General features: G+C 46.3%; 1 protein-coding gene across 21 annotated transcripts in view; it reads right to left on the bottom strand.

The window, feature by feature from the left end:
* The window catches only part of FBRSL1 (fibrosin like 1), a 503,429-nt gene that overhangs the window by 40,627 nt on the left and 442,348 nt on the right, over positions 1 to 20,454 (bottom strand). For all 21 annotated transcript variants that reach the window (XM_058851229.1, XM_058851236.1, XM_058851238.1 and 18 more), the window contains one exon: positions 14,786 to 14,831. In XM_058851229.1, the coding sequence (XP_058707212.1) occupies positions 14,786 to 14,831 (46 nt within the window). The remainder of the gene's footprint in view (positions 1 to 14,785; positions 14,832 to 20,454) is intronic.

Raw genomic sequence — 20,454 nt, 5'->3', positions numbered from 1 at the left:
CAAAACCAGCAAAAGCCTCTATCTTTTTCAAACATATAGAAACCATCCAATGTTTGAACAAAGTTTTGTGCTAGATCAAAAAGCCAGACCTGCAAAACCCTCCTTGGGGCTTTGCTTTTATTCTCTAGCAAAACCTCTCTACAGTAACTTTCTGATCTTCAGCCTTGGAGAGAAACATCACAATAGACTGAGGTGAACAATATACCTTAATCTCTTGCCTTATATTTGACAGGTAAAGAATTCTGACTTGGAAAGGACCCCCAGGACATGGTTGGCAAAGGCTGGGCTCACTGTGTGGCACTTGGAGACAGCAGCTCTCCTGGAAAGAACCGCAGCCCCGGGACAGCAGCTTGCTCCCCACCTCCCCCTCCAGCCCTGCCATCCGCCTTTCTTCTTCCCTTATTGTCAAAACTGATGAAGGGAGAGGTGACAAGCTGGAAAGACATGGCCAAGACTTGAGATTGAGCATTCAAAGCACCCCTGCTGAGCTCCAAAGTGCTGTTATGGCTGCTCCCTGTGTGCAGGGAATTAGGATATGGTCTCCAACCCAGCTACAAGCGAAGGAGGCAGAGGATGCTTTCTGCAGAGACCTCAGGTATTGCTTCTTGCATGTATTTGCTGGCAAGTACAAGGTACAAAAACATCCATGACCAGGAGAAAATGCTGAATCCAGCTTTATCTGGATGTGATCTAATGGATACTTCACTCTGATGTGGCCAATGCAGTTGTTTGTTCAAGAGTTAAAAGGAAGAGATATTTCTTCCTATGGAGGAAGATCAGGAAATTAAATCTGGACTTGACTCAGCTCTTCCTCCTTTCTCATATGGGTTTCTCTCCACAAAGAGGGGGTGGCAGTGGGTTTGAATGTTCTCCAAATGTGATTTCCCTTTCCTCCACAAGAAATTTACAGAGAAAAAGATCTGAAGTCCTTGCAGTCTTCTAGAGATAAGCCACACTCAGAAGCTCTGGGCTTCTCCCATATCTTTGGTTCTCCATACCAATTTTCCCTGTTCACAGCCTGAAGTTATGCCCACCGCACCCCATGCACTGCACATACATTTGGTGAAACTCCATCACTGACCAGCTTTTCAGCAGCCAGCCCCACACCAGTGCCAGGAAGTCTATTTAGTTTATAAGACTACAAAACCCAACACACTCCCTTACACAGCCTGGAACAGCACTGCAGTATTTACATCCCTTCCAAAGAACCACAGAAACATTTATCACTGTATGGTCACGCTCTACCTGTCACACACCAGCACTGGCATCCTGGAGAGGACTGCATTACAAACAAGCGCCCACCTCAAGTACCTTTGGGGTATTCAGCATGTTGTGGCTGCACTGAATTGGTTTCTGACCAGAAAAGGGAACACTTTCTTCAATCACCCTGTGGAAATGTTTTCCTTATGGGCAAACTTCAGAAATATCCACTGCGCGATATTGAGGTTGGTTTTTCTAAGAGCTAAGGATCGTAAAGTAGCCACGTGTTTAGACAAGAGGTCATTATCCACCAGCTCCAGTGTTCAGTGCAAGCTTCTAAGCAAGGAGCAATTTGAAAATAGAGCTGTTAAAGCACTAACAGTAATTTAGTGTAATTTAAGTTTCTGTTTTACTGATTTTTCTGGCTAAGATTCATAGTGCTATCAAATTAGCATCTGGTTATCTTGTTGAGGGGAGTAAAGTCAATAGTCTAACAGGCCCATTTTGCTTCTCTTTACTGCTGCAATTGTGTGACTTCATCGATATTAAGCCCTGAAGGCAAAGGACATGAGGACAGTGCCCTTTGGCAGATGCCAAGCTCCTGTTTTGTGTGTCATACAGCACAGTCCAACAGATGAATTTTCAGACACAGCAATCAGAAGAAACTATTTCTACTCAAGATGCCATAATACCAAAGGTTTAACACTAAACTTACTAGCTACCACCCAGTTATAGGAAGTGAGATTTATCAAAGGCATGAAGTCAGCAAGACATTGTGAGTTTGACCCAAACTTTTTAAAGCTTTGTAGCAGTTCACCTGCACCAAAACCTGGAAGCAGCTCAGGACCAACAACAGTAGCACATAACATTTGTTATTTAAGCAAACAGGCTCTCCCAACTCTTTGCAGAAAAATCTGTGTTACCCAGCACCAACCTCCTCAGTCTCTCCAGCTTTATTTACTCAGTGTGGTAAGAAAAGAAGCTCCTCCACACCCCTCCTCCATCTCCCTCTCCTCCACCCCTCGACATCACATCATTTTCAGCATTGGTTTGTGCTGCCCTCAGCGTTCCACATCAGCAGACCGGTCAAACCCACAGATGGAAGGAAAGATGCCTTTCCAAGCCCACCACTGGAAAGATGCAGATGTGGTAGGAAAAGCCCTGCAAGCTCCCCTTGTTCTCTTTGAAACCTGAGGAGAACAGATGAGCAAGCAGCACATTTGAAATTAATTACAGCAAAACCTACTGCATTGTTCTCTCCTCCCCTTCCTTTTCCCCTGACCCCCTCATCGCAGAGCTTTCACTGGAACCTCTGTGGTGTGTATATTTTCCTAGAGTTGCCAGGGCCAAAATGGTACAGCTGAGACATTCACAGAAGTCAAAGAAAGTGCAGGCCCAAGTTAGTGCACAGCGGTACAATAGTTCCTTAAGAGCGAGCGTCTCCCCCGCCGCCACCCCCCTCTTCCCAAACCTTCCGTCTCTAATGAACCTTTGGTGTCTGTCCACAAAAAACAAACATCAATCAGGCAACAGGCTGTTCCTTTTCCCCTGTTGCTAGTCTGAAATAACAGGCATCCCCTGCTGGGCTGGGAACGCCACTTCCCTCTCCAGCACACATACGGGATAATAAGGGGGAGGCGAAGGAGGGAGGAAAACCCGCTCCGAGGTGCCAGAATACACAGCGAGACGTGCCTTTCAGAGCCAGAGAAAACTTGGGAACACAACAGCTTTTGATTCCTCCTGCCCCACTGGGTACGTTAATTATTTAATAGTTGGCTTGTGAATTGGTGGTGGTGGTAGGAACAGGGTGGAAGGGAAATCAGGCTTTTCGCCCCCGCCCCCAGTCCCCTCCTTCTGCTGGCAGAATTGTGTGCACACACTCTGTGTGTGTGTGTGTGTGTGTGTGTGTGTGTGTGTGTGTGTGTGTGTGTGTGTGTGAGAGAGGCTTTGGGCACACCTGGCAGCCTCCTCTGCACCCTGTCCTCTCTCCACACCCACACAAGACCCTCCTTGTTGGCCTGTGACCACACTGGCCACAGACAGCATGGGACAGCATTTGGATCAAATGATGCTTGGGGCAAAGAAACCTCATCTGCTCTCCCTTTGGAGGCAGATATTTTTCATGTATTATGCTTGGGGGAAGGGCACTTCAAAGTTTATACTGGATTTCGACAGAGTTGGAAATGGAGCTGCAAATCAAACAGAGATCAGCTTATGATTTGCAACCAGGGCTTTCTAGGTGTCTGAAGCAACACTTTGGAAGGAGCGTAGGGAAAAGGAGAATGTAACTACATCTCATTTGGATGGAGAGGATTCACAGATGTTAGGAATATTTTTGATCAACAGCTTTCCTGGCACCGATTGTGGTGGAATCCACAACCTTGACGGCTAGCTGAGTAAGAAAGTGCTGGCAAGCTCCTGACTGCATGCAGGCAATTTGCAACGCTGCCAGTCAATATTTCAGTGAAAACAAAATTGCAGGGATCATATTAAAAGAGAGGAAAACAAAATAAACCAAAACAAAATCCAGCCTTTCCTTTTAAGAGAAACTCTGATACAAAGTGATGGGAAAGTCCCTCCCGAATCAAAATGCAGCCTTTGTTTGTTTAAAATTAACACGCTGTGATGGGAGCCCTGCCGTGAGCACGCGAAGACAAGGTCTGCCAGCAGCAACAGAAGCAGACACAGCAAGAAGTGGCTTTACACGGGGACACCTGGGCAGCATGTTTAGTACAGGCCTGCAGGAAATGATGCAGAAAGAGGTTTATAGTTGTGTCCATTTGCTGGAGGAAATGTATGCAGCAGGCAGGGGTCCGAGCCAAAAACCTAGACCTAGTTCTCTTCAGTGTTTGGGAGGAGAGAATTGATGAGAGAAGAGAGCTTCTCTGGCAGTGTTTTCAAACTCTGGCTCTTTGTGTAGCCATGCTGGCCTATTAGTGTGAAGCAATGGTATTAGTGGGAGAGACTGCAAGCAGCATAGCCCAGGCTACACTGGAGCAGCCTTGGGATTGACTGACATGGGCTCTCGGGGGCATCTCAACTCCTGGTACAGCTCACAGAGCCACCTGAAATATCTTCAGAGGTCTCTCAATTACTCCCACCTGCATGGCTGGCAAAAGGGTGCTCTGCTGCTCACAAACACTGAGTCAGGCCCTTTTCTGCCCTGGCCTCAGGATTAAGCTTGGCTGACTGTGATGCCAGTCAGTGGGGAGTCCCCAGATGTCTGCTGAAGGCAGCTTTACAGCACATACTGCTAGAATGACATAAAGAGCCCAGAGACTGGCCTGTAACACAAGAGTATTTCAGGCCAAAAGATGTATTATGCTCAGAGAACATTTTTGTTGATACAATGAAAGGCATAAAATAATCTACTCCACTTTGGTTACTAAATTGATCAGTACAGAACGTAATGAACATATTCTAGTTGTTGGTTGCATGTTTCTAGCTCAGTTTCAAAGACTGGTTCAATAACAAAAATAATGACATGTTCATCGTTGTATAAACATTCAATGCTCACTCTGTAAATTTCCTCCTCCAGCCATTAAGCCTGTATTAAATCAGCTTGTCTCTGCAGAGCTTACACTGTGAGCACCTCTCCTGTGCCCAGAGAAGGCCAGCCATGTACGAAAGCAAGTGGCTGGGGACGGCTCAGCTGTTCAGAAGCCAAATCACATAGTACTGAGAAACACTAAAATGTTAGCTGCTTCATCCAACCAGGATTTTCTGCCACCCTGGTTTGCACAGAGCTTCTCAGGGAGCAGGCTCTGGCTTTGCAAGCCAATGCCGTTTGATGTGGGTTTGCAAACTCTAATGTGAGCTTTGGTGATGCTGCCTGGTCCTGCACTTCCCAAGATGTCCCAAGGATGAGGACTGATGGGACTGAAGGGACAAACTCCTCTTCCACAGGTTTCACAGTATGTCTTTCACAGACAGATCTCTCCCAGAACTGGTTTGTCAATAAATATGGAAATACAGAACAAACTTAGCAGACACCAGCAGCAGATGCAGGTTCAGAGATGTCTGCTTATTACCAAGCCTCACTCCAGCTGAGACTTAAATAGCCTCCTTTATGCACAACGGGAGAGGGAGCGGAATTGAAGGAAACTGGCAATTACACAATTTTATTTCCCTCCTAGCCCGTTCGCTGTGCATCAGGTGGCTCTGCACTCACACACGAAAGGCGCTTGTGAGCACTAAGTGAAGCACAAAGCCAGCTTGATGCTCTGCTTTCACTGGGAGGAAGCTTCTCTGTGCTTTTCTGGATGCGGTGCAAAAGCACAGTCAACGCATTATTTTGCAGTAATTTGAAAGCACCATGAGTGCCTGAGACCTTCCAAGCTTCACTGTGTCTTTTTCAAGGCTGCAACCTCTCTTGAAGATTATTTTGCTCAGAAAGGTGCCAGGGTCTAAGTTTAACACCCCACCAGGATTTATCTGTATAGATGCATCGTCAGTCTTCTTCCTCACCTTATAATACAAACAAACTTCCACTTTCTAAAATCTTCACCCTGACTCCAGTGGGGTTGGTGGCAAAGCACCTACCACCCCACAGTGCTTGATGCTGTACTTGGGTGCAATCGGGCCCTCCCAGCTTTGCCACTCACCTTGCTGGTGAATTTCTTCTAAGAATACATCTCCAACAGGGCAAAACATTAATGTCCACTTCATTGGAGAGAGATCTGGAACTCTGACTATTCCCTTATGGATAAGCCTTTAAGAATTTATTAGTGATGAAACCAGTATGTTTCTTCAGAAATTTAATAGGGTTCCATAAAATTACTTCAGTAACTTTAAAAATTTAATGGTGAACAAGAACCTTTCCACAGGCTTTTTGAACTGTCCGACTGAATCCCAGAGTGGGGATATAATTCTGCAATAAATTTTGCAGGATGGTTAAAAAAATATAAAAAGATTTTAATTTCCTATTACCTCCTGCAAGTCTTTGCCATCAATTTAAAGCAACTACATGAACTAAAAGCACTGTAGTCACTTTTCTGTCCCAGCAATTTACAAGAAAATATTTACCGTTTGGGGAAAAAGCCCAACAAACTAGAACAAGTATCCTTTTCAGAAACAGAGCCACGCAAACACAAACACTCTGCCAAGTCCTGCTCTTATACATTGGTGTAAACCCAAATAAATAGAGGGAAGTCAATGGAGTCAGTATGGCTTTACCTGGCTGAACCGAGGCCGGGAGCTGGGGCCGAGTGCCCGGAGCAGCAGAGATGGAAGGAAAGCCTCATGCTGTGAGTCCCCAGGCAGCTCGGCAGCAACATTAACAGGCTCCACGGGGAATGTGTTCAGCCCTTGTTAGCAGGAAGGATGGCCAGCGAAGCACGGAGGTGAGGGAAGCAGCGAGCACATGCGTGCAGGGCTCACACGGTTATTAAAGAAGAAAACGGCAGGAACCCATGGCTGAAAGCAAGCCCTGAACCCGGCCTCCCTCCTCCCCTCCCACAGGACAGGAACAGAGAGCTCCATCACTCACAGCACTGATTTCAAATGAAGCTAATACAGAAAAACCAAGCCCAAACCAGAAACAGCATGAACTGCTACAGGCTGAGCAGGACAGCAGGGTCCTGTCATCAGCCCCAGCCCTGCCCAAGGAGGAAGGTCTCAGTCTCCAGAGGGGCAGTGAGAGGAGGAGGAGAAGCAGCAACATGCTGACAGCATCCTCTGTTCCCCAGGTCTCTTGCTGGGACTTACAGACCTTGCCAGCATTGCACACAAAAGAGTAGCCAGATCCATTTGCAATTAAACAGCACGCCCTGGTCTCATTGATCACTCCCATTGATTACCCAGAAGGAAACACCAGCTGACCTGGGGTCAGATCCAGCTCCCCCTGCAGCAGCACTGCCTTGTCAAATCCCCCGTGGATGGCCAGGCCCTGTCCTGTGCCGGTGACCTGCCAGCGAGGGGCTGCTGTGTCTGCAGAGTCCCCAGTGGGCTCTTACACAGCCCAGCACAGCTGCCCATGGGGAATCAAACTGCTCCACTAACACAGAAACAGAGCTCAGGGGGAAGGGCAGCTCGGAAAGGGGCATGAGAGAGCTGGGAAAACCAGCACAAGCCTGGGCTGAGCAGAGGCTCAGGCTGGGGGCCTGGAGAGAACAAGGACTCCCCTTTGAGGGAGCAAGGCTGGTTTAAATCCTGGGGGTGAGCTGGGCACAGCCCAGACCCACAGCAGACACCTCCCCTCATCCTGCACTGCTCACTCATTGGAAGAGGGAACCAGCTTTATATCCAGCCTTTAATTTTCTCAGAAACTGAAGCTTTACAAAATCTTCCATGAATAAAACATGTCTCTGAGGTATTTTAAAAGCAGAATTGAGAAGACCCAACAGTTTCGTGGGGGTTGCAACTGCTGCTCTTAACATCACCACCCTACAGCATCCTTCAGTGCTGAGATGCAACCAGGGACTGTAGCTGGCGAGCACTGAGACTTTACCTGTTGGCTTTTCCTACTCGAAAAAAAAGAAAAACAAGCTATAAACGAGGAGTGAAAAGATGATATCTTTCAAATGTCCTTTAACAGCCTAGGCAATGTAAACCACTACATGCACTTGGAAGGAATTTCTACTTTTTTCTTCTGATTTACAGTTTGATGGTCCTTTTATCTACTTTTACATGAACTGAGAAAAGCTAGAATGTGCCTACTCAATCAATATGAGTTTGTGCTGGCACATTCAGGATATAAAATATTTTGCTTTTATAGTTTATTTTAAATAAAAAATATAATTAAAGAAAATAAACCACCCACTTCATAACATTTATACAACGAAGACTTTATTTATTTTATTTACGTTTTGGTGGGCAAGGCACAGCATGCTGTTAGCTTTCTGTGATACTTAACAAAGCCGCATTTGAAATTTAAAATCTTTAAGGAAATGAACAAATTCTGTGGAGGAAGGGCAGTTGAGCAAAGAGACTTCTTACATTACCCTAGATAATTGTGCATATATATGTTTCTGTGAGTCTCTCTCTACTCCAAAAACATATCCATGACTTGGAAGCTTTAAATCAAAAAGCAATTTCAGTCTGTAATTCTCAAATAAATAATTAAACACATTTTATCTCCAACAGTATTGCTTCTATTCATTCTAATCCCACTGACAGGAATGCAGCAACATACCCCACATCCTTAAAATAACAAAACAAAACACAAGATACCAACCAGAAGGCCTGGAAATGTTTATAATTCAACTTTTCAACTCTCCTGGCTGCAGCCTGAAGCTACAAAGAAAGCTCTATGCTGGCTCAGTGGAAGGGGAGAAGCCTGGAGATGGCTGTGCAAACCATATGGCCACCGGTGCAAGCAAACCCTGCTGGCCTGCACGAGGCAGCTCTCACTCTGGGAGGCACACAACACTCAGTTTGTGTCAAAGTTAATAAATTATCCACTTTTGCAGTCTGAGTTTTACCAAACTAACCGGACAGTGTGGTTACAGTGAATGGTCTCTCGCTTGTCCATCATAATTTCACAGACAGCTGCTGCAGATAGGGATGGCTATAGCCTGGACTAATAAATACATACAGAATAGCTAACAGGGGAGACAGAGAGTGCATTCCTGCTCCCAAAGAGAAGAATGAACTTTCCAGAGCCTAGCCTGCAAAATCAGAAAACCACAATACTAGAAGACTGCACTTACTGCACTATTTTCTGTGTCTAGTTTTGGTTTGAAATGTGGGTAACTGGCTGTGACTTGGGTGATTATCTTGGTTACCCATGCTTTTTGAAAATCCAAGTCCTCCTTCTCGGACCACTGTATAATTATGTCCATACATATGCAAGAAAGCTAATTCACTCATCCTGGTAGTGGCAAAATTAGATAGAACTTTTTGAAAAGAGGATGGTGAGATGGGCTCACACACTGGATTTATCATTAAACTCAGGGTATCCAGTATTGCCAGCCCCAGAAGTGTTTATAGATCACAAACCATCTTTAAAACAAGGTTGAAACTGAAGTGTTTGGGCTTCTTTTTGACTGCTTGTTGGCTTCGAAGCACAGAAGAATCAAAAGTTCTAGGCTCTTCTCTGTAGTCAGGAAGACTAAAATCTTGCCTAAATAATGAAATTAAATCTTAGATTTTGGTACAATCCTCTGAGGGCCTGGGTTTTATGAAAAACACAGAGTCTTGTAAGCCTGATACAATCACCAGAGATGCAGCACGGGGAGCAGCTGCAGAGCATCCTGAGCACTGTATAAATCATAGCAATATGGATGCTATCTAAATAAATGCATTACTTATTTATTATTACAGATGCTGCAGTGGAAATTTTTGCATGCCTGTAATCATGGTGGACTCTTGTCCAAAGGTTCAGCTGTAAATTATCATCCCACTCAAGCTCCCTGGCTGTGCAGGTAATCAAGCACAAGATGGTGACCTCATCAAAATGTATCCAGGACATAGGGATAAAACTGAGATCAAGAGACAGGATGCAGCTCAGATCCCATTGTGGACCCCACACAAGAAAACTGGGAAAATTTATGACATCTCTCCTGACCTCCATTCATGTAAAACACAGCGAATTGCCTGACCGGGTGCGGTGGGACTTGTTTGCTCTGTCTGTGCAGACCTTCCCGTGATGGAAAGCTCTCTCTCCTGGCACAGTAAGGTAAAGCCCTGAAGGAGAGGTGGACGTGATTACAGGAGATGCTGTCCCAGCCCAGACAGGAAGTCTCTGACCCTGACAACTGGAGACAGAGCGCCGGGGGACAGCACCAAGGCACGCAGGCAGCATGGCAAGCCTGGGCTCCTGATTCCCCTGTCAGTGCTGAGCATCCTCCGAGCTTTGCTGCTGCTGCAAACCTGTGCCAAGCACAGTATTCTGAGCTCAGCTGCATTCAGGTTGTTTTCTGCTTCACTGGGCACTCACAGGTTCCTCCTGGAGAGCTGGCTTGCTGCTCTCCCATCCTGCCCCTGCCCCCCTGTCCCTCCTGTGCCCTCTCACCCCATCTCACAGTAATAACCATCAGTTTTTAACAGCATGTCCTACACTGGAGGTTTTGTAGTTCCAGCTTTTAAAATTATTTAGTGTGACAGTTTAGTGCTGAATTAAAGAAAAAAAAAAAAAAAAGAATAAGAAAAAGGAAGAGAAGAAGCAGAGAGAAAAAGGAGAGACAGTCCCCTTAAGGCAACAACATTATGGAGCAGTGATCTCAGAGGAACAAGGGTTCTTCTCTGGTTCAGATGTGCTTGTCAGAGCTCAGTGTCGTCTCTGAACAAGAAATCTCTCTTGCTGGCCCAAGGCACAGTTTTGTGGTCAAGAGGACAGAAAATAAAGGGAGGGAACTTCAAAGAAGCATAAGCTGCATTAGCCCGCTGGGGCGGGTGGCTGCGGCACATCCCATGGCTGACAATTATGACCTGCATGCCGAGAAAGCTTGCCTCCCTCTTGTCAGAGGGATAAGACACAGGCTGTGAGCTTTAGAGCTTTGAGGATGTGTACAGTTCATGATGAAAGATAGCACTTCAAAGCCCTCTGCCTAGAAACCCAGGGAGAAGTAAGAGCGGAGGGTAAGCAATCTTTTTTCCTGGGGGGGTGCATATGCGGGGGAAGGATAAGACTTACTTTCACTGTCATTTATTATTGCCATGAAAATGAAGCCCTGCACTGTTTATGGAATTTCTCATTAAAAGGATCTCTTGATAAATCGCTTGACAAACATTCATTAATTAAGTCTCTGAGCGCACTTGGCTGACAAGTATTAGTCTTCATTCTGCAGGAGGGGGAAATTGAGGCATGGAGCTCAGCGGGCCCCCAACAGCCAGGGCAGGGCTGGGTGCTGGCCAGCCACTCTGTGCCACCAGACAGATGGATTACACTGCTCCCTCCATGCCCAGCTTGATTCTGATCCAAAGATACGAGCAACATACTCTCTTCAACAGACTTCAAAGCTCTTTTCCCCCCTGCTGCTGCCCAGTGCCTCCCGGGGCTGCAGGGCAGACAGGGCTGTGCAGGTCTGGCTCCTTCATGGGCATCTCATGCTCTGGGGGCTCCTGGACACCTCTTTCATCTCTCAGGCACCTCCCCACCCACAGTCTGCCTGGGGTCATGAATGGAGAAACCCTGGCTGCTGCCCAGGCTCCATTTTTCGATGGAGGTTTTCCTCCCTGGGGCCTTTGACCTATCAAACCAAGCAAGAGAAACAGCTCCTTTAAGAAACCCATTTCACCCTCACTGCCACAGTGGCCTTGGCTACAAACACTGAGGAGCCAGCAGGACACCTGGTCTGCAGGTGCAAGGCTATTGTGGTACAAAAGGCACCATCTCTGCTGCTTTTTCCCTGGCATGCAGCAGCTCTGGAGCAAGGACTGGTGCGAGAAAGCTCAGCTGCCTCCAGCCAGACCCATGAGGGAAGGCCACAGCTGGAGGGAGCCAGCAGGGAGAACCCAGTGCTCCAGTCCAGAAAACACAAACTATCCTACCCCACACACTTCAAAATACCATCACAGCAGGAGGAGGTCCTTGCAGTGACTGAGGGGTGACTGTCCCTCTCACCTCCTCAGCCCCACAACTCATCTGCCTCCCTGTCCTGACCGTCACCCCTCTGCCTCGTGCTCCTACCTGGAGACACGGGGACAGATTTGGCTTTCGCCTATGCTTCCCCTGCCTTTCCTGGTACCTGCCCTTCAGAAAAAGGAAGGGCTGGCTGGCAGATTCCTGTGAGAAAGGAGCTGCATGAGAGAGCAAACAGACCTTTATTATTTGTTTATTGATTTATTCTCCAGGAGGATGTAACACCCGGCCCTCGGAAGCAAATGCCCTTGTAACTCTGTACTGCAGTGACAAGTTGGCCAAACAAACACTTTTCTGCGTCAGAAAACAAAGAGTGTCAGCAGAGCAGATCAGAGCTTCTCTGCTCTTACTTTTAATTATTATTTCCTCACACAGAGGATTTAATCTCCTCTTCTGCTGGAAGCTCAAAGTGCCCCATTCAGCCTATTCCACAGCTGTGACTACCGAGGTCACCCCGGGTCAGGACACCTCTCTCTGCAGCATAATAGTGACTGGTCCCCGAAGTGGACATCCACGCCGTGCATCTGCTGTTGCAGATGAGCTGGTGGCAGGAGGAGGAGCATGGCCACCACGGCGGCCCCACCGGGGAGGGGGCAAAGGCAAACGTTACCCAGAGAGCCCCAGACAAAAGGCGCTGCTCCTCCGGCCTTTTGTGGAGCTCTCAGATGCGGTCAAAGGTTACATTTTACAGCTGTTCCAGCCTCAAATAAGCGTAACCCGCCTATCTTAATACTTAATTGCATTGCTAAGCTGCTGATAAACTAGGACAGAATAAAACAAATACACAGGGCCAAACACATCCCCAGGGAAAGTTTGTGGGAACAGAGGGAGTTGCACCAAACAATGAACTGGGAGCACTGGGGAGTTGCACCAGACAATGGATCCACTTCATGTGTTTTAGAAGCCTGGTTACCTTCAATAAAAGCTGCAGCATGGATGCTGCACATTTGCTAGCTAGTATCTCTCCAAAAAGGCCGCCAGTGTTTACAAAAGAAGGGCACAGCGCAAATGCCCACGGGAGAGGACGAGCACGTGCCGCATCACGCGTGTGCCCATCAGGAAACTGTGTGGAGCTAATCCCCTCCCCACAGAGCCACCACGGCTCCAGCCCTTGAGAACACGGCCTTAAATCAACGCTCTTATCTCACAAAAGGAATTTAAGTGCAATGCTTTGAAAGTCACTTTCTCCCGGCCATATGGCATCCTCGAGCCTGGTCGTGTAGGAGCGGCGCTCATTTGCATGTGCAAGAGACAAATCTGGCTCTTGCATTGCTGGAGTGATAACAGGGCGAGGGGTAAAATTTAGCACTGTTTGGGTTTCTGCACAAAATCTTTGCCGAGGCAAATTTCTCTCACCTCTCAAGCCAAGTGCCAAACGCTGAGGTAGCCCCAGGAGAGCTTGCCCACGATGGCAGGCCATGCCATCAGCGATGTACATCGGTACATGGCCAGGGTAAAAGAGAAGTCTGAGACAAAACCCATGATCTGAACCCAAAGCTGGCAACGTCTACACCCACATTAAAGCAAACAGGAACAGGCTGAAATTACAGGGATATAAACAGCACTGAACACAAACTTCAAGACAGCAAATTCACAGGCATTCGCACATTTAACTTCCTGATAGGGAGGTATTTTGAAAACTCATGTTGCTGAGCTGCTCTATGATATGAAGGGGTGGGGGATCTTGGGCTTCAGCACAAGGAGGAGCCAACAAAGCTGCTAACGCTTCAACATAAGCCTCTCCAGCAAATCTCTGTGCCAGGCTTTATGCAGGATGGCAAGATTTTTGTTTTGCCGAGGCAGTGCCGTATGGGCAATCTGGTTTGCCTTATCACTGAGCCAAGTGAGAGAAGAGAAATGTTCTTCCCCACCATTTGTTTAAATTTCCCTCTTTCCCCCAGATAAAGCTGCATACTTTTGTAAAAATATCTACAAATGTAATAACATAATGGGCTTGTCATCGGTTTCCACATTTGGCATTGAAAATCTGCAAAGCTTGGAACGAAAGAGAATTCCTAATAGTTACTGCTGCTGAAGAGCCCAGCTAAAAACTGGGCCTGGATCCAGGTGATGGAGCACACAACCACCAAAACGCCTTTCCATGTCCAGCACCTACTCCTACACAACTGCAAACTGTTCCTTTCTTGGCCCCACTGAAATAATGCAAGGAGGTTATTTCATCACTTCTTGCTGATGGGCCTCATCTCCCCTCTTTGGGGTATTTGTGTGCCCCTAACACATCCACTATTGCTGTGAACTGATTTTATTTTGCAGCTCAGTGCAGAGGATGCTGCAGACAGCCACAAGCCCTGGCAATTCATTTGGAGCCACACAAACCTCCTTGCACGGCGAAGTGGAACCATTCCCAGCACAATGCTGTCCACCATGTACTCAAGGCTCCTCGGCATTTCTGCCCAGTATCCATCTCAGTGAGACTATCCCCGGGAAGACATGAAAGCAGAGCAGCCCGGTTTTACGGCTGTGCTGAGCCCTCAGAGGAGGGCTTGGCGTATTTAGAGATGTGTGGCTGTGCCCCCCAAGGGGATGTGGAACGAGGCAGTCTCTTAGCAACACCCAGTGCCTACCACAGGTAACTCATTAACAGCAGGAGCGGAGCTGCGCCGAGCGCCCGCCACCGCGTCCTGGAGAGCACAGACACACAGGGACAAATGCTCCGTGGGCATTGGCAGGGGAGGGATGGGCAAGCCCTTGTCAGGATGACACAGACAGCACTGAAATACTGATTTGTTTAAAAGAAATGAGGATTTGATTGTATTAGAGGGAGAAGTATATCCCCTACAGTAAGAACCTTTGTCAGTAATCCCTCTCTCCAAGACACTTCAAATCTTACTGGGAGGGAAGAAGTCCCACCCCACACTGAGACAATGCAGCTCTAAATTTTAACTTAAATCATCACAAGCCTGTAAAGCTGATCTTTGTGACAACGTGTGTGGCCAAGCTACAGGCTCTGGCAAAACTGATGTCCTGCTATTCGCACGATATGGATTCACAACCCAAATCTCTTGCTGTAAGATAAGGAAAGCATTTCTCCGGATTACTTACCTTTATTTGCTGCAGGAGAGAACAGCTTCTCAGAGCCTACAGAAGCCTGAAAAAGGAAGAGAAAGAGAGGGTGAATAATCCTGAAGGAGAAATTCGGAAGGCTTGCTCACAAAAACACAGCTCATAAAACAAGTGGGTTATCTGGAGACCTGCAGTTGCGCATTGCACCTGGAGGGTGCAATGTTGTGCCATTAAAGAACGAGCATGCATCCTGAGGAGATGAAAGCCAAGCAAGAGGACTGTCCTGATCTCACCCAACTACATCCTCCTGTCTCGTTTATTTAGGCAGCCATGCAATGCACAGCTATTTTATCCATGATTCCTCATATAAAAACAAAACCAGTGAAACTGCTATCAAGCTGAAGGAAAAAAAAAACAAAAACCAAACCAAAACACATTTCAAAGGCTCTCTCACTGAAAATAAGCTCAGTTCTTGCTGAACATGCAAAATGTAATTTGTGTATTGGAAACACAAGTTGCAACTGAACACATCTGTATGAAGGAGGGTGTTGTTTAATATTATGCCAAATGATAGGTACATGCTGCTATGCACTTAGTTGAGTATGAAATAAAATGACTTCCTCTTGGAAGAAGCCCGTATCCTTGCAGACTGGATTGCACTATGCTGTCTGAACTCCACAGCAGTGTATTTGTGCTCCTCACAGCTCTGGGAAATAGTTAAAGAAATCCAATTAACCTAAACCTTGTAAACAGCTTCAAGATAATCAGGGTCACTGGGTTACAGACAAGATGATAACGACAGACAGGAAAAAAAAGTCCATTCATCGTAAATAAAGCTTTTATGAGTTAATTTGATGGCTTCCTTTCCTCCCCCCACTGATATCAAACAGTCAACCGATTTCAGCATAAGCTTTTCCTCCTCGCTATCTGATAAAATAGCAAGCAGCCTCTCCAGAATCAAAGCTGGTCTGGGAGCAGGAGCATGATCAACTTTACTACCATCTACAAGAAAGTATCATCAACGTGTTGGCACTGACTGCTGCATGAATAAAATGGGGTGAGGTACAAAGCTGACGAGCAAAAGATACTGAAAGTGAAAAAAGCCTTTTTCCCCTGGCTCTGCTTTAAAAACAATTAATTAATTCAACACATGGCTGAACTAAGTTGATTTTATTTTTGATTTTATTGATTTTATTCTAAGGTGCCTTGGGAGATTTGCAGGATAAAGAGCACTACAAATTGTATTACATTGCTATATATTTTAAATGACGACTCAGAAGGAAAAAAACAAATAGTAAAATGCAAGAAGTTCTGCATGAGATATAGTAAGAAGCAAGAGTGGTCCATTAATGTTACTTCTAAGAAAAGTGGCACTGCAAGCACTGAATGTCTTACTTAATGCAAATGTATAAAAAAGAGAGGGAAAACAACATGAAAAATAGGTTGAGGCTGAGACACATAAGAAAAAAATTCTGAATTATGTCCACGACAAAGCTGCACGTGTAGCTGTGGCATGTATGATCATTACACAGCTCAGCAAAAAGACCCTAAAATCTTAGGGAAAATCAGTTACCTGCACGATCCCTTCACTGCATGGATTAAAAAGAGGAAGAACCAGGATTAAACAACGTTTTGCCTAGGCTGGTTTGCAAAGAAAGTGTAACAGCGTCACACAGCAGCAACAACAGCGGTGCATAAAACGTTTGACAGCCAACTCTGAATTTACAACCCATTGTTAGGAGATTTTTCACTTATAATCAACACCAAGTCACCACGGACGCAGAACACATCTGCAGGCTCTGGGAACTCACCCATGCTAGCAGCTCACACAAAGCCAGGGCCTACTCTCAAAGCACTCCACAAGCACTTGGACACGTGGCAGGTGGATAAATACGATTCCCCCATTTTACAGGCAATGAAACTCCGGCGTGGCTTGCACTAAAGCCCCAGCAGTAAATCGGCCGCTGAGCCACAAATCCTAAGTGCCGGGTCTGGACGCTGGGGTGTGCAGCTCTCCAGAGGAGCCTGCCCAGGAGAGCCCTTCCTGGGGAGCCAGGAGCTGCTCTGCCACCCCAGCTGGGAGAAGCTTTGTGCTTCCCCTGCTCTGCAGAGCCCGGTCTCACAGCCACCACTTTGTGGCAGCCACCAGCTCGCTCCCTTCTGTGCACCCCGGCACCGCGCACACCGGCCGTGCTCAGCCGGGAGCTAAAGACCTCGGTGCTACAGGTCCAGACCATATGAAAACAATGTTTAAGGAAGTCAAGCCAGAAAATTCACTTTAAAGACAAAGTAAAACACCCGGATTATTGCTCAGTCTTCTGCTATCAGCGTGTGCCACCGCCTTCCACAATCAGAGTCAACATTTACAGAGCAGCGTTTTCAGCATCGCAGCTTCAGTTCACAGACAGAAATCTTCACACCTAGAGTTTACAGTAACTTTTGCTCTCACTTCTGGTGATTTCTAGCTCCAGATCTGAGCAGTTTTTGGCACGAGCACCATTCTGAAACAGTGAATGCCTGTGCAATAGGATATTCTGCGAGCTGCTGCAAAGGCAGGAGGGAAGCTGGGGGAGGAAGAGCCTGAATACATCATTCAACCCTATCAGTCACCCTTTAAAGAAAGCGTACAATAAAACCTATGTGTCTGAGGGAGCCCACTAATGAGTGAAAAAATCCAGCAAACCAACACATCTGCTAAAACAAGTCCCCTCCCAAATACTGCTGTTCCAAGCAAATAATTTGCATATGTTTAAGGAGGGATTTAAAAATAATATTAATAAAGTGGAATTCTTCCCTTGTGAACAAAACCAGGCATTTGGAGTCTTTTATGCAGAGTTCAAGCCATCACAGGAAATCACATGTTCTTTGATTGCAAAATTAAACTAAAAATTTCCCTTTCTCCCCCTCTTGTTGCCTCCTGCCTGTCTCCATCTGAAGGACCATCTCACAAACCCCTCAAGTTCCTTTTTGTTGCTGTGTAAGGCAGAGAGACCTGCCCAGCCTGAAGCTCAGAGACAGAAGACACCTCCACCCTTCCTTGTTCCCTGGCTGCTCGTCTCCCTTGCCCCGGAGCACAGCCCACACCACAGAACCCACCACAGGCTTGTGTTCATAAAAATGCTGCTTGCACAGTCCCACCCTCGTCCCCAGTAACAACCGAGGCACTTGAAGCAGATCTGACATCTGTCCCCAGAGCAGCAGTTCCTGAGCTAACCTCATGTTGCTGAACCTCTAAGACCCAGCACCCTTTTGATGACACCAAGCCTTCCAGGTCCCCTTTGTGGCTTATTCAATGAAGTTACCAATCCTTTGTCACCTTTTGATTTTCCTTCTTTCCGACTCTAGACCTACAGAGGAAAATGCCTCCACCCAGTTCTGTGACAGCTTGAAGCCAGGCTGAATACCCTGCAGAGGCAAATAACATTTCTGCCCTTTTCTGCTTTGCAGAGAGCAAGCAGAGGAGTGGTGCTGCAGTCCCTCCCCCTTCCTCCCCTTGAACCCAGCACATATAAACACCGATTCAATTTTCAGCACTAAAAGCTCAGCAAAGGCAGCTTTTTCCTCAAATGTGAGGTGGTAACCACAAAGGATGTAGCACACCCTCTCCTCTGAAGGTGAGCAGTGAGGCATAATGAAGTCCATGCCTCATCCATCCTGGTTCCCACTAACCCAAGGCAGCTGAAAGGTGCAAGAGCTCTTGCAGATTAATAATTTAATGATTATATATAACAGAACAACATCATCTGACAAAGACAGCACTGTAAGTTATGTCAGGCCTCACAGTAATTACTTCTTTTCCCCGCCTTTATCCGTGGCCTATAAATGGCTAACAGGGAATAGAACTGTTCCTTATCAGCAACAACAGAGGCTCTCTGGACCTTCATGCCGTCTCCTGGAGCACCAATTGCCAGATCCAAGCCTGATACTCCAGGAGCCTGATAGCAAGACACCAGGAAACTGCTAATAAGGCTGCTATTCTGGTTCACAAGGACCAAGCAGTGTTAGGGACCTGGTATGTATGTCATGTACAGGGCAAAAGCCAAGCATTCCCTCCAAATGAGTCCAGTACGGTAGGCAGAAGAAGGAGACAGTAAAATACAGTTTTAGATCTGGATGGCTGCCTATCTACTAGACAGCCAAGAGCCAGTCTCAAGAGAGACTGTTTGCACAATTACTGAACTTAGCAAGCACTAAGCAGCTCACAGGAAAACCCTTCTCTGGGAGATTTCCAAACCAGAAGTGCTGGATACGCTTAGAGAAAGTTTCAGCATAAAGCACGGACGCTACCTGAAAATTCTGGATCAATTTTCATTCTTTCCTTTCATCTGTCTCTCCTGTTTTCACCAACCACTCCAGTGCCACTTGATCGCTTGTCCAGCAGAGAATTTCGGCACGTCAGTACTGCTTTACTACTTTGCAGTTCACTCTGCAAGCCATTCATACCAGACCCCTCATCCAGTAACATGAGAACAATCACTAAAACAGGAAGGTATTGTTTGGGTTGTGATTCTTCTGTAGGAAATGGAAATTGATACATATGGAAAGGTGCAAGAGAAGCCTAGAAATAGCACACATGCACACAAAAACCCAAAGTAAAAATCCCCCTTAAGACCAACAAAGTATTCTACACATTTCAGGATATAGAAGCAGCCCATGGGTAACACTGCCTGCATTGTGAGGAGATGTTTTAAGGTTGCCTACAGTCTTTCCAAAACCTGCATTATTTTTGGACAGAAACCACAGCTCAGTTAGGAAGACAAAAGAAAAGTTAGACCTGTGATTCAGTAATTTTTGTGAACCGTCTAGGAATATCCAGCTTTGTGGTACACAGCTGGCTGGGACACAGCACAGCCCAGCTGTGTGAGGGATTAAGCAAGAGGGAACAGGACTTCTACAAATCCACACTGTGATTATCTTCCCACAGAATTTATAGACTGGGCTTTCAAGAGGGCTCAGCACTCAGCAGCTGCCTTTGGGGCATCTACCTGACTGGAGCTACTGGGTATGGAGCATTTCCAAAAATCCATTTAGAAACCTGAATGGTGACCAGGTCACTGATAAATCTGGTTACAGCTGATAGTTAGGATCATTTATGAAATTCTATCTGTTGACCTGCAGAGCAAATAAGGACTAATAATAAATAATATTCCCTAAGCATGAATCAATCTCCACCTTTCTAGCAACAATCCTAAAAATACAGTTGTACCTTCCGTTACACCCTAACATGTCACAGTGAAACATGGAGCACAAACACCTCAAACAAGCAACTACTTCCTGAAATGGCAATGCCTTAAATGCCACAGATAATTCTAGTTCAGTTATGATTCAAGACCATGGTAGTGATGGATCTTCCATGACTTTACTCTATAGAATGCTCACTAGATACAAAATGTTTCTTGGACTGTACTTCCATACAGCAACACACTTGTTTAGGTTCCCACCTCACATTCATTTAACACACACATATTCAGTGCTGCTCTGCTCCTGGAAGGGACTGTCACCATGCACTCGCCTCTTTGTCACTTTTTCTTCCAAGAATGCTCATTTCTCTCAGCAGTTTATATAACCATGACTGTTTTTTGCAACAGCCCCTTTGAGAAGTTAGCACAAGCCTGGGAACACAGATTAAACTAGGCCACAGAGAGCGTAGAAGCAGAGATCACTGGTCCTAATTCACCACTGAATTACATGAACTTTACACAATGGCA

The sequence above is a fragment of the Poecile atricapillus genome, chromosome 16 (genome assembly GCF_030490865.1).
Source record: "Poecile atricapillus isolate bPoeAtr1 chromosome 16, bPoeAtr1.hap1, whole genome shotgun sequence".
NCBI classification, from domain to species: Eukaryota; Metazoa; Chordata; class Aves; order Passeriformes; family Paridae; genus Poecile; species Poecile atricapillus.
Note: the sequence above shows the minus strand (reverse complement) of the source record. Positions and strands in the feature narration are given on the sequence as shown.